This window comes from Gouania willdenowi, chromosome 18 (genome assembly GCF_900634775.1).
Source record: "Gouania willdenowi chromosome 18, fGouWil2.1, whole genome shotgun sequence".
NCBI classification, from domain to species: domain Eukaryota; kingdom Metazoa; phylum Chordata; class Actinopteri; order Blenniiformes; family Gobiesocidae; genus Gouania; species Gouania willdenowi.
The window spans coordinates 1,964,400-1,977,265 of NC_041061.1; the positions used below are offsets into that span (position 1 = coordinate 1,964,400).

The 12,866-nt window shown below is 36.2% G+C and overlaps 1 protein-coding gene across 5 annotated transcripts; it reads right to left on the bottom strand.

The window, feature by feature from the left end:
* Positions 1–2,056: 2,056 nt before the first annotated feature.
* LOC114480617 (ubiquitin carboxyl-terminal hydrolase 23-like) lies at positions 2,057–11,414 on the bottom strand. 5 transcript variants are annotated; one of them, XM_028474906.1, is made up of 12 exons: positions 11,372–11,414; positions 8,186–8,292; positions 6,937–7,143; positions 6,692–6,805; positions 6,465–6,564; positions 5,561–5,628; positions 5,383–5,453; positions 5,202–5,284; positions 4,992–5,103; positions 4,763–4,903; positions 3,426–3,526; positions 2,057–3,269 (listed from the first exon to the last, which is right to left on the bottom strand). In XM_028474906.1, exons 2-12 carry the CDS (start codon positions 8,280–8,282, stop codon positions 2,102–2,104), a joined length of 2,262 nt encoding a protein of 753 aa, XP_028330707.1. In that variant the 5' UTR covers positions 8,283–8,292; positions 11,372–11,414; the 3' UTR covers positions 2,057–2,101. The 5 variants fall into 5 exon arrangements, with proteins under 5 accessions (XP_028330707.1, XP_028330705.1, XP_028330708.1 ...); XM_028474904.1 differs by lacking the exon at positions 11,372–11,414 and adding an exon at positions 11,304–11,333 and having other exon boundaries at positions 8,186–8,318; XM_028474907.1 differs by lacking the exon at positions 11,372–11,414 and adding an exon at positions 10,371–10,392.
* Between the last annotated feature and the right edge of the window lie 1,452 nt (positions 11,415–12,866).

The window sequence follows — 12,866 nt, forward strand, 5'->3', positions numbered from 1 at the left end:
AACTTTATATACTTTGCAATTTTTTTCATCTTTGGCTCAGTGGTCAATGACACGTTTCAAACTCATAACACACATCTTTAAGCTAGACTTGAGTAGACAGTGATTTCTAGTGGTTTTCCAAACATCTCCAGGTGTGCTCTTAACACAACACTACAGCTGATAGTCAGGTAGAAGGATATACGTTCACAAAATTATTAATTTTAAAATATACACCGCTGGAAAATGAGTTACATCAAGTTCTAACATCAAAGACTTTTCTATATGTGAGAAATCAAATACACAAGTAAACATATTATTTGGTAAAGTATCACACAAACCTCTTTTTCTCCGATGACTGTTGGCTCTGATTGAACTCCACAGATTGTCCTGCAGAGTCTCTTCACCTCAATTCAAACCTCAGTTATTTGCATTTATTAAAACTCATTCTGACAAGTTGATGAATGACTAACACAACAATAGGTTCACATAACAACAACTGCGCTATCAGATATGCAAATCCTGCATATGGGGCACTGATTAAGTTGCTGATGCAAATTTTTTATTATTTTTTTTGCAAAATTTAGCAACAAACCACATTTAAAAAACATACGATTTTTTTATGTTACTTTTGACCAGATTTACTGCAATATTTGTGACATTTCTGATATTTTTTCTCTGATAAAACTATATTGTCATTATTGAATCTAAATGTAATGTTATATATTGAATCTAAATGTTAGATCTAAACATTCTTGTCACTGACCTTTTATTTTAGTTCTTCCTGTGAATTTGCATATTAGCTAAATATTTACTTTCGGTGGGGGGATGCGCTGGGTGCTCGGCTGCTTGGGGCTTCCTCGGATGTGTGTGTGGGGGCCGTTGGCTGCTTCTCGGCCTGGGATCTTGGGGGCATCTGGGGGGTTGCTCGGCCGTGGGGGGGTGGCCTGGGTCTCCCTGGCCCCCGCTCTTTCTGCTGGCCTGGCTGCATCTGCGGGCCCAGGGCAGTTCCTTGGTTTGCAGTAGCGTTTTTTTTTTGCACATATACTGGTATACGATGCACTGGCACGCCTTGGGATGTGGGATAAAACTCATACTGGGCTTAACCTTAGACACGTTAATCCCAAATACCTGCTTTAGGTACTACCACTCACTCATTCCCCCTGTTCACAGCCACCACCATTATAGCTAAGCTTCACACTTGTCACTATACTGGCTGGATTACACAACATAATAAGCACAATATATTCTACAACCTCACATCTCACCCTCACTGCAAAACAGTCTATTCTTCCCCACCTTTTCTATTTCCTGCCTTGAGTCTCTCCTCCCTGCTCCCTTTCCCCTCCCCTTCCCCCTCCCCCTCCACTTAGGTGTAACACTGCTCTCCCTTTTTATATCCTCCCTATAATAAAATATGTCTTACCCTTCCTTAGGGAGGGCTGGTGATGGTCACAATTAAGCAATAAAATAAATCAATGTATTTTATTGCAATAAGAAAATATGCATTGCTGTCTCATAATGATTGCACTTCCTGTGGTGTTGACCTTTGACAGCGTGAGCAGACAAGTAAAAAAATTTCATAACATTTTAGAGGGAATCTGGATCAATCCACTGATTCTGGATCACTTTCAAAAATTGAAAAATCCATATTTCTCATCATTGGTGAAATTTCAAAAATTCATATTTCCGTTTGTCAGCTTTATGAAATTTGACTCATTTATGTCAGGTTATTTCCTCAATTATTCCTCCAGGTTTCATTCAGATCAGAGCTGCCCATACATTGTGACGTACTGTATGATAATTAGTGGGATATAAATTTGTTCCAAGCCTTTAAAGTGTGAATGATCCTGGTAGTTAGCATTATTATTTTTAGTGAGTCAGTAATAATTCATATTTGTGAGCTCATTTATAATGAATTTTACTTTGTCTATATGATCATTAATCAGCATTAATCTTTGTTAATGTGTTTTCATGAAAATGTCACTTCATCTGTTTTGTTTTGCAGATTTTATTCTTTTTTTCAAACAATAAATGGGACTTTTTTACAAAGTGATTGTACTCAGGTTGTAACATTAAGTCAATGTTTCCATTTTATTTTGTTCAAATAATGTTAAACAGTTTGTCACTGAGGCTGGCAGCAGGTGAAGATCCTCTTCTGCATCCACCTGGTGATTCTGTTTATCCATCTTTTTTTCTTCTTTGGAGATTCCTCCACCTTCACCGCTGACTCTGGAACAGGATGATTGTCCTCTAGATCACAGCTGACCTGGGCCTCATGCTCTTCACGGAGATATGTGGGCTTCTCAGGGGGAGGCATGAGCTCTTCAGAAAGAGACGTGAGCTCTTCAGAAAGAGACGTGACCTTTTCAGAAAGAGATGTGACCTTTTCAGAAAGAGATGTGACCTTTTCAGAAAGAGACGTGAGCTCTTCAGAAAGAGACGTGGACTCTTCAGAAAGAGACGTGGACTCTTCAGAAAGAGACGTGGGCTCTTCAGAAAGAGACGTGGGCTCTTCAGAAAGAGACGTGGACTCTTCAGAAAGAGACGTGGACTCTTCAGAAAGAGACGTGGGCTCTTCAGAAAGAGACGTAAGCTCTTCAGAAAGAGACGTGGACTCTTCAGAAATAGACGTGGTCTCCTCAGGTTGAGGCATGAGCTCCTCAGAGAGGGACGTGGACTCCTCAGGCTGGCAGCAGGGGAAGACCCTCTTCTGCACCCACCTGGTGATTCGGTTTATCCATCTCTTTTTCTTCTTTGGAGATTCCTCCACCTTCACTGCTAACTCTGGAACAGGATGATTGTCCTCTAGATCACAGCTGACCTGGGCCTCATGCTCTTCACGGAGATATGTGGGCTTCTCAGGGGGAGGCATGAGCTCTTCAGAAAGAGACTTGAGCTCTTCAGAAAGAGACGTGAGCTCTTCAGAAAGAGACGTGAGCTCTTCAGAAAGAGACGTGAGCTCTTCAGAAAGAGACGTGAGCTCTTCAGAAATAGACGTGGTCTCCTCAGGTTGAGGCATGAGCTCCTCAGAGAGGGACGTGGACTCCTCAGGCTGGCAGCAGGGGAAGACCCTCTTCTGCACCCACCTGGTGATTCGGTTTATCCATCTCTTTTTCTTCTTTGGAGATTCCTCCACCTTCACTGCTGACACTGGAACAGGATGATTGTCCTCTAGATCACAGCTGACCTGGGCCTCATGCTCCTCACTGAGAGACGTAGAACCCAGTAGTGATGTTGAGTGGTGGCTGATGGCTCCAATGGCCTCTGCCTCTTCCATCATCTTTGCTGATCTATGAAATGAAATCATAAAATTATCTTCAAAACAGGCCAAAGAAGCAGAATAGATTCTAATTCATCGTTTTACAGGATTTTTTTCCCCATCAATACTTCTAAATTGAGCAGGAAAAAATACTTTTGAAATGATTGATTATGAATGATTTACTTACTTGATGTAGAACAGAACATAGGCCTGATGGTTGAGGACAGTATCGATGTCTATTATAGACACTCTAGAGTCGTTCATCTCATACCACTGGCCGTCACTAGCCTGTAAAACACACACACACTCAGCTATAGCTCTCAAATGACGTTTACACAAGCCAGGGTTGAGGTCAATTATCAATGATGATTAATTACATTTATGGTGTAATTATATCTTGTAATTTAGTTTAGATAATTAACTTTGTAACTGTAATTGCCATGAAAATTCCAGAAAAATTGTCAATTGTAATTTAACCCAAAACTGGGGAACCATGTTACAGTTCTATATGTACAGTTTTACACATATGTACCTATTAATTAATTAAAAATGCTGGTCACTGTAATCATGTTGAATTGTAATTGAGAATGTAATTGTAACTGAAAAATGGAATTGACCCCAACCCTGACACACTTTTCAGCACAGAGCGTAATGATCATCTGGTAAACAAGTGGAATGAAACAGTTTTAGAGCTTCAATAGATTTATTTCTATAGTTTTGATGAATTCCAGTCATCTCCACCTGGTGTAGGACCAAGATTGACTCTTAATTTTTCAGTTCATGTTCTAATCAAAATCATTTCTATCACCATTTTGTTTTTTTCTGTTATTTTGTGTATTTTGTTGTTGTTTGTCTGTTATTTTTATTATTCAAGATATTTGTCTCTTACTTTGTGTGTTTTTGTGTGTGTTGTTGGTATTGTTTAAATCATTCTCAGTGTGTGTGTTTTTAGTGTCACTTCTTATGCTGTTTTATTTGTTTCTCTCTTTTTTTTGTGTATTTTGTAGTGATCTTGTGTGTTTTTCTCTCATTTAGCGTGTCTTTGTTGTCATTTTGTGTGTTGCTGGTAATAGGATGTATTTTTCTCTCTTACTGCATGTGATTTTGGTGCCATTTTGTAGATTTTGTTGTTGTTTATTATTTACTATTTTTCTCTTAATTTGTATGTTTTTGTTGTCGTTTTATGAGAAAAGTGTCTATTTGTACGTTTGCCGTACGGACAACCCCCGGTGCTATTGGTACGGTTACGGAAGTACAACTACATAGCATCTTAGGTTTAGGTTTAGTCTTAGTCATGTGACCTAAACTGGCCAATAAGGGGCACTGCGTACAGATAGAATGTTGGTATATTGATACGGCAACCGTACAAATAGCCACTGCTTATTTAGTATGATTATCATTTTTAACTACAAATAATGATTTAATTTGTTCATTTTCCTCAATCTCTCTTTCTCAAGTACCCCCTGTAGGGCCATTGCGTACCCCGATTTGAGAAACACTGGCTTAGCAGGTAAAAAGCACTACCTTAACACAGCAGAAGTAGTGTCCTGAACCAACGCTCTTTCCATGGTGAACCAGTACAGCGTACAGGCTGTAGATCTGAGGCTCTCCTTCAGTCTGAGACATGAAGGGACGTAGGTCCAAGGACTCTGAGTATTGCACGTGCTGATTAACGAACAAAACAGGAATTAAAAGCAGTCACAAAGCAACAGAATACATGAGATCATCTTCTATTTGCACATAGTGAGGATACCTTTGTGATCTTTCTTCTAGGGAAATGATCAAATCTCTTGAGACAGAGGCAGAGCACGTTGGAGTTCTGGTCAATTGTGAATGTCTTTGTGGCAGTGACCATGTGTTCACATCTAATGGAAGGAAATCATTGTTTCATTAGTTTGCTGGAAAACTACTATGATTATAAACAGAAAAAAAGCAGACATTTGGTAAAGAATCATTCACTGACTTTGAGCACTTGTAAGCATCATCACCACCCAGCTGGTCTGGCTTAACAAACTGCTCCAAAGCCTCAGACACACTGGAAGCTGTCTGCATGGGAAGAAAAATAACACTTTTTAACTCATCACGTTCTGATGAACAAATCTTTAAACGTTCATCAGATAAAATGGAACAATCCAACTAATTACCTGAATTTGCAGAAAAATATCCTTAAATTGTTCAAATGTGTCTGAAACTGCTTCACATTTCAAACATTTCACTGAAAAAGGAAAAAAAAAACATCAATCAATGCCATGTATGTAGTTGAGTCAAGTTATGAAAACACAAACAATATGTTGGAGTATAAAAAAGTGACAAATATTTTACCTCTGGAGCGCAAATTGCCGCCAAATACTTGGTCGATGAAAGTGGTTTCCTGCGTTTGCCCGTCCAGTCTATCAGAAGCACAAAACATGGTGTCAAACAATAATTAACATGTGACTTAATATCAACGTTAGGGTCAATTATAATTATCATCACGTAATTGATAATTAAGTTCATATAATTGACTTTGTAATTGTAATTACCATGAAAATTTGACACAAATGCAGTTAACAATTATTAAAAGATGTTTCATATCAAGTTTTCCCACATTTTACCAAATAAAATGTGTATTAAAACCTATATTTTTATTGATTAGGAAGCCTAACAAGGTCGTCAATAGATAAGTAAGAAATTAGATGATAGATGTTTGTTTTTAGTGTATTTTACAGATGATTCATGACCTGTTAGCATAAAAGATGCTAACAGGTCAGATTATTTATCACAGGCTCAGTAATTGTAATTGAGAACACAATTGTAATTGACTTTCTGAGGATGAAAAATGATTGTAATTCAATTGGAATTGTAAAAAAGTGCTGGTCGCAGTCATCATAATTGAATTATGTATTTGAACATCGATAATTGAAAAGATAATTGTAACTGAAAAATGTAATTGAGCCCAACCCTGCTTGATAGACCTTCTCACAGATAATTAGTCTCCTAAAATGTTCACTGTTACAGTGCAAGTGAGAAAAGGAGGACGTACAGACAAACTGAAAACCATGGTAGATAAAATAACCGTACACATGCACAAACACACCCTTAAAAGTACAATCTATGTTCTTCTGTTGCCATGGCGACAGACGTTTGTTTTTATTGACTTTCCAAAGTAATGACTTTATGTGACTCAACTGTAATGTTAAACCTTGTTATGTCCCAGCTCTATGCTGGACAGCTGAATGAAACTTACTTGGTTCCAGGTAAACAGGACTGTTGCATAGCAGTCACTATGTGTCTCACAAACTCATGGGAATCCTCCTCTATATGATACTGGATGTGATTTACAATCCCTGCAATTAAAAAAACAACACATCTTAGTAAACTAAACACAAGAAAAGTTGAGTTTGATGTCGTCTTAGTTAAAACTTTACCTGAAAGGAAAAGCTTCAATATTCTAGCTTTGCTGGAGTCACTTACGTTTGAGTGCCTTGAACACACCAGTAGGCTGGATGACTTTCCCAGAGTTTTCAAAAACCTGTAGGATGTGGTTCTGCATGGTGCACGTCATACAGAACCCTGGCTTGTGATAACCTACAAAAATAAAAGATGAGCAATTAGAGGAATTAGCCTGGAAAGGAGCACATAGATATACCAAAAGTGATCAACAATGGTGTAGAAGTTTATAGAAAGAGTGAAAACAGATGAGTAAATCAGAAATGTACACGTCGTGGAGCGCTGCCTGGTCAGCATGTAATTAGCCAATGGAGGCGTGTAGGTGAGGCATTGCAGAGCTGAGTTGAGATAGCAGGTCTTCCCCATGTTCTGCAGACCTGCACCGATGTCATGGACCTGGGTCCAGTTTAGGATGAGCTGGTCAGGAGGGAACTGGACCTTCTGAGGCAATTCAATGTCAGATCCACTGTTCATAGCTGAACACACAAAGCACATGTAATTACAATACAATTACATTCCACTTTTTCACCCTGATTCAAGTGCATAGCACCATCTATATTTAGCTATAATTGAAAGCAGTTACATGCAGGTTTGGGCTCAATTATAATTGTTATTTTAAATAATCTGTTGCTGTCATGATCGTAATTAAATAGTAATTGATTTAAATAATTGACTTTGCAATTGTAATTGCCATGAAAATTATATAAAAAATTGTCAGTTATAATTTAGTGCATGTTTTATATCAAGCTTTCCCACAGTTTACCATTAAAAAAAACAATATAAATGTAGGGGTATACTGACACTACAAAGGCTCAGACGCCCACACCAAAAATATTAAAACCTATCTTTTCATTGATTAATAAGCCTAACAAGGTAATCAATAAATAGGAAATAAATGAGATGATAAATAATTGTTATTAGTGTATTTTACAGCTGATTTAAGAGTCATTATCATAAGAGATGCTAACAGGAAGGTTAACATTTATTAGGTTATTTCAGGCTCAGTAATTGTGATTAATTGTAATTGAACTTTAGTAATTGAGAACGTAATTGTAATGGACTTTATGTGGATAAAAAATGAAATTATAACTGAAAAATGTTATTGACCTCAACCCTGGTTGTTGCTATTAATAGTATTTTTTCTCTCTCAGTGCATTTGTTTTCAGTGTCATTTTGTTTATTTTGTTGTTGTATGTCTGTTATTTTTATTATCCAGAATATTTTTCTCTGAATTTGTCATTTTGAGTTGTTGGTAATATTTTGTACGATTCTCATTTTTAACTAAAATAAACATGATAAAACCCCATGTTTTTAATGTTTTTTTGTGTTAATTTTCCTTTCTTTCTATTTCTCAAGTTCCCCCCTGTAGTGCCATTGCGTACCCTTAGGGGTACACGTACCCCCATTTGAGAAACACTGCCATAGAGCATGTACAGAGAAACTCCTTCTTTAAAAGTTTATACCAACCAGTCAAGACACCTCCATAAAAACAGTAGAAAAAGCAGGTGTTGCTCAAACCTTGCTCCTGTGGCCTTTCCATACTCGATCGTGTACTGTTGCAGACTGCCGACTTCAGCCTTGGGGGGTTACACCCAGCTGACCCAGGGTCACTCATTTCTGAAGATCTGCCACATATGATCATTGTTCAACACTGAAATAGGGACGAGAATACACAAGTACACATCTTTAGATCCATATAAACCAACAAAACAATATCATATGTTACCATTATTATTTAGATTTTTAAAACCCATTCGAAATACACCATTATTTAACCTTTTTTTACTATTAATAAAACAAAAACAAAAAAACATTTTTTATATGGTTTTGAAACCAAATAAATAATTATTTTTTACTCTGTCATTTGATATATTTAAAAATCAATTAAAAATAAAAATGTTAAGGTTTTGTTCATTCAGAAGTTTTTTTCAGAAATTTGTATCTCTTTCCATGTTTCCACTGTCAATAACTGCCAGTCTTCTTTAGAGGTGATATAGTTTTGATGTGTTCTTTCAAGTTTGCTTATAAAGAATAACTGAAGCAGCGACTGACAGCTTTCTTGTCCCTTGTGGGCGTGGCCAACTGTGACAACGTTTGGCGCATGCGTTGCAAGGATCCAGTTGTAAATTACCCTGGAGCATGCTAATGCTACAGCTAGCTAGCAGCTCTTAGCTACAGACAGGGCCGGCCTGAGGCATAGACAGTCTTTTGTTTTTTGTACAACAATCAAATCGCTGATAATATTAGCAAACTAAACTTAACAGTATTATTAATAATGAATTAGTCTAGTTTTAATGAAAAAAAAAAAGTTTTAATCCCGCCCCATAAATAGATTGACAGGTTGTCTGAGGCGTGACGTCAGCTCTGACCTGTTGTTACTGTTTACTGCTGCAGCACATGACGTCATGTCTAAACAACCAAACTAATGACATTACTACAGACATTATTACAGATGCATAATTATTAAGAAGAAAGTTAATATTTCTAATTTAGACCTTTTTACTTTAAATAAAACTGTATTCTATATGTAAACTTGTCAATTTACTTCATAAATAATAAATAACTTTAATCTAATTTTATCTGCTTTGTGCTACATCTTAAATTTGTACAGATTTTTTTTCTATTTCTAAATATCTAGATATTTATCGATATCTAATCACATTATACATATATCCTATGACTTTGTTTGATTGATAAACTAGTGGGTTCACGTTCTTTTTTCCTTCAGATTCACTAAAGAAATGTGATGTTGTCATCGATGACGCAGGAAAACCACTAGAATAAACTATTATGGCTGGACTAAAGGATGAATATATAAAGATTTTTTTAGCTTGTGTTGGTTAAAGCTGCTTTATACATTTTTAATAAATAGTTTATTTGTGCAGTACCTCTGTGAACCGCAATTGATTAAGTTATAGTATATATATATATATATATATATATATATATATATATATATATATATATATATATATATATATATATATATGAATGAATGTCAATAGTGAAGAAGACTTGGTGAGCCAACCCACCACTATCTATTTTTATTTGTATCTTGTTTTTGTGCAATGCTTTACTCTAATAATATTAATAATTTGTATTTTGAACGTGTTACTAAGATATTTAAATTGTTTCTTATTTACTTGTTTGTTTTCTTTTATATGTGTATGTGAAACTTTTTTAGCAAAATGAAATAAAATGTCAAAAAAAGTAATTTTGCTCATGTTTTCTCCTCATGTAAAGTATCTTTGTGGATATGGTGACGACCACTATGTAAGTGTTAGAAATGATTCTGATAATAATAATATAACAATGATGTAAATATCAATTACTTGGTTTAATAAAACGTCATATAAGGGGGCGCCAAAAGGTAAAGTGGCCTAGGGCACCAGAGAGGCTAGGGCCGTCACTGGCTCCAGACAACGATCTCACTGTAAAACAGTAAATCTAAACACGGCTATGAATGACTTTTGTTTGTTTAGCGTAAACATGATAGCTTTAAATAACGAGGTGTAAATTACCCACACAATGTATTATTAATGTTATTATTATTATTATTATTATTACTTACCTTAGTGAAAAATGTTGCTCACTGATGAGGTCAATATTTACGTGTTTTTTATCAGATAATAAACTCACTTTAACAATTTTAAAAGCCCTTTTTGTATCTAATCATGTAGATTATATGTGCTTTCAACCCTACCTGAGTTATACTATGACTACCTGTAAACATGGAGCTGTTCTAACTTGAGTTACCATGACTACCTGTCAACAATGAGCTGAGTTACCATGACTACCTGTCAACAATGAGCTGTTCTAACTTGAGTTACCATGACTACCTGTCAACAATGAACTGTTCAGCAAAGCTGCATTTAAGACAATTTTATGAAATAATTCATGAACAGTATCATGTATATATGTCTATATATATTTATATGTACACAGTGGATATAATGTCTACACACCACTGTTCAAATGCCAGGTTTTTGTGATGTAAAAAATGACACCAAGATAAATTGATTAAGTTATAGTATATATATATATATATATATGAATGAATGTCAATAGTGAAGAAGACTTGATGAGCCAACCCACCACTATCTATTTATCTTTTATTTGTATCTTGTTTTTGTGCAATGCTTTACTCTAATAATATTATTAATTTGTATTTTGAACATGTTACTAAGATATTTAAATTGTTTCTTATTTACTTGTTTGTTTTCTTTTATATGTGTATGTGAAACTTTTTTAGCAAAATGAAATAAAATGTCAAAAAAGGTAATTTTGCTCATGTTTTCTCCTCATGTAAAGTATCTTTGTGGATCTGGTGACGACCACTATGTAAGTGTTAGAAATGATTCTGATAATAATAATATAACAATGATGTAAATATCAATTACTTGGTTTAATAAAACGTCATATAAGGGGGCGCCAAAAGGTAAAGTGGCCTAGGGCACCAGAGAGGCTAGGGCCGTCACTGGCTCCAGACAACGATCTCACTGTAAAACAGTAAATCTAAACACGGCTATGAATGACTTTTGTTTGTTTAGCGTAAACATGATAGCTTTAAATAACGAGGTGTAAATTACCCACACAATGTATTATTAATGTTATTATTATTATTATTATTACTTACCTTAGTGAAAAATGTTGCTCACTGATGAGGTCAATATTTACGTGTTTTTTATCAGATAATAAACTCACTTTAACAATTTTAAAAGCCCTTTTTGTATCTAATCATGTAGATTATATGTGCTTTCAACCCTACCTGAGTTATACTATGACTACCTGTAAACATGGAGCTGTTCTAACTTGAGTTACCATGACTACCTGTCAACAATGAGCTGGTCTAACTTGAGTTACCATGACTACCTGTCAACAATGAGCTGGTCTAACTTGAGTTACCATGACTACCTGTCAACAATGAACTGTTCTGCAAAGCTGCATTTAAGACAATTTTATGAAATAATTCATGAACAGTATCATGTATATATGTCTATATATATTTATATGTACACAGTGGATATAATGTCTACACACCACTGTTCAAATGCCAGGTTTTTGTGATGTAAAAAATGACACCAAGATAAATAATTTCACAACTTTTTTCCTCCTTTAATGTGACCTATAACCTGTACAATGAGAGAACGAGGTTATAAAAGTGGGATTTCCTCAGGTTCCTCCATTTGATCAGCAGCAGGATCCTCATCTGAATAGAATGGAGGTGAAGGTGCAGGAACAACCTTGGTTTAAGCCCCCACAAGCCCTGCAGCACCTTTGGAACCACGTCCAAAACCACATCCTGGGGCTGCTGGAGACGTTCAGAGAAAGGAGGTTTGCTGATGTCTCTCAGTGAGTGCCTCCCCAATGGTCTTTGCCTCTTTCATCATCTTTGCTGGTCTGTGAAATGAAATCATAAAATTAGCTTCAAAACAGCCCAAAGCAGCTGGTGTTTAAAGTGTAAATGTTTGTCAAATATAACTGGAGGTGAAAGTCATGTATTGTACTTGAGTAGGATTTATCAGAACTCTTCACATCTCTGAATGTAATTCACCTAAAGTTTGGAGGCATGAGCTCTGGAGTGCTGATCAGCCTTTGAGCATCCAGCTGAATGTCCCTCATTCTCAAGCTGTCATTGACCTCCCTCACCATGCTGAGAAGCACCCTAACTTCATCAATGTAGCATTAGCCTAACATTAGCATTGGGCTAATATTAGCATTATCCGAGCATTAGCATTAACCTTCCATTAACCTAGCAATAGCATTAACCTTGCAACAATATGAGCCTAGCATTAACTTAACTTTAGCATTAGCCTAGCATTAGCAATAACCTGGTTTTAGCATTAGCCTAGCAATAGCATTAGTGTTGCCACCCATCCCTTAAAATATGGAATTGTTCCTTATTTGGTCATTAAATGGTGCGTACCGTACTGAGCCAAAACAGAAAGCTGTTTGTTCCGTATTTGCATACACATGTCTGTCAGACTGTCACACACAAAATAAAATGCTAAAGACAGCAACAGTATGGCCTTCAGACCCTAATAAAAGCAATAACAAGAGGTTCCTACGGCCAGTATGGCCTTCAGACCCTAATAAAAGCAATAACAATAGGTTCCTACGGCCAGTATGGCCTTCAGATCCTAATAAAAGCAATAACAATAGGTTCCTACAGCCAGTATGGCCTTCAGACCCTAATAAA

Excerpts from the sequence above, each read along its gene's own strand:
- LOC114480617 (XM_028474904.1), bottom strand. The coding sequence starts at position 8,309 with ATGATCATATGTGGCAGATCTTCAGAAATGAGTGACCCTGGGTCAGCT. Across the intron at positions 6,806-6,936 it reads CAGGCAGCGCTCCACGACGT|GTTATCACAAGCCAGGGTTC; the intron begins GTACATTTCTGA and ends TTATTTTTGTAG. Across the intron at positions 5,454-5,560 it reads CGGCAATTTGCGCTCCAGAG|TGAAATGTTTGAAATGTGAA; the intron begins GTAAAATATTTG and ends TTCCTTTTTCAG.